Below are 490 nucleotides of genomic sequence, written 5' to 3'. Positions count from 1 at the left end.
ACTGGTGAGAAACACAAACCAGGGCAGCTGAGCTCCAGGAACACACACCTATTTCCTTCTTCCTTTCTACATCCCCGTGCACTGTCACGTAGTCGGAAGTGCAGTCTCCACTCTCCTCTATTTCCAGATTCTGAAAGGAAAGCTGAGAAGACTCAACATTACATCCAGAGGAAATAATAGGGACGGATTACCTGATTTTGATTAGGTAGAGAAGTGTGGATTGCGCAACTTGCTCTGGAGTTCGACCTTAGACAAGAAAGTTAGTGGAATGTTCATGAGAGGGTTAAGTTACTTAGTTTCCTATGCTATACCATAGGCTCCCAAAACCTGCTGAAACATGTAAGTGACCAAATATAATCCAAATGTAAGGGTGGGAAAATATGCAAATATTTAAGCTCCCTTGCTCTTTCCTAGGAGGAGCAAAGAACAATATTTGAGCAGTTTGATAGCACTGGCCAGTGGAGTGAAGAGAAGAGAAGAGAAGAGAAGA

At 43.1% G+C, this 490-nt stretch overlaps 1 protein-coding gene across 1 annotated transcript in view; it reads right to left on the bottom strand.

The window, feature by feature from the left end:
• Positions 1–490, bottom strand: part of OVCH2 (ovochymase 2) — an 18787-nt gene that overhangs the window by 3544 nt on the left and 14753 nt on the right. The window contains 1 exon segment of the mRNA XM_006770934.1: positions 49–142. Coding sequence (XP_006770997.1) covers positions 49–142 — 94 coding nt within the window.

Source organism: Myotis davidii, unplaced genomic scaffold (genome assembly GCF_000327345.1).
Source record: "Myotis davidii unplaced genomic scaffold, ASM32734v1 scaffold1185, whole genome shotgun sequence".
NCBI classification, from domain to species: Eukaryota; Metazoa; Chordata; class Mammalia; order Chiroptera; family Vespertilionidae; genus Myotis; species Myotis davidii.
This window is presented reverse-complemented; position numbering and strand designations above follow the sequence as displayed.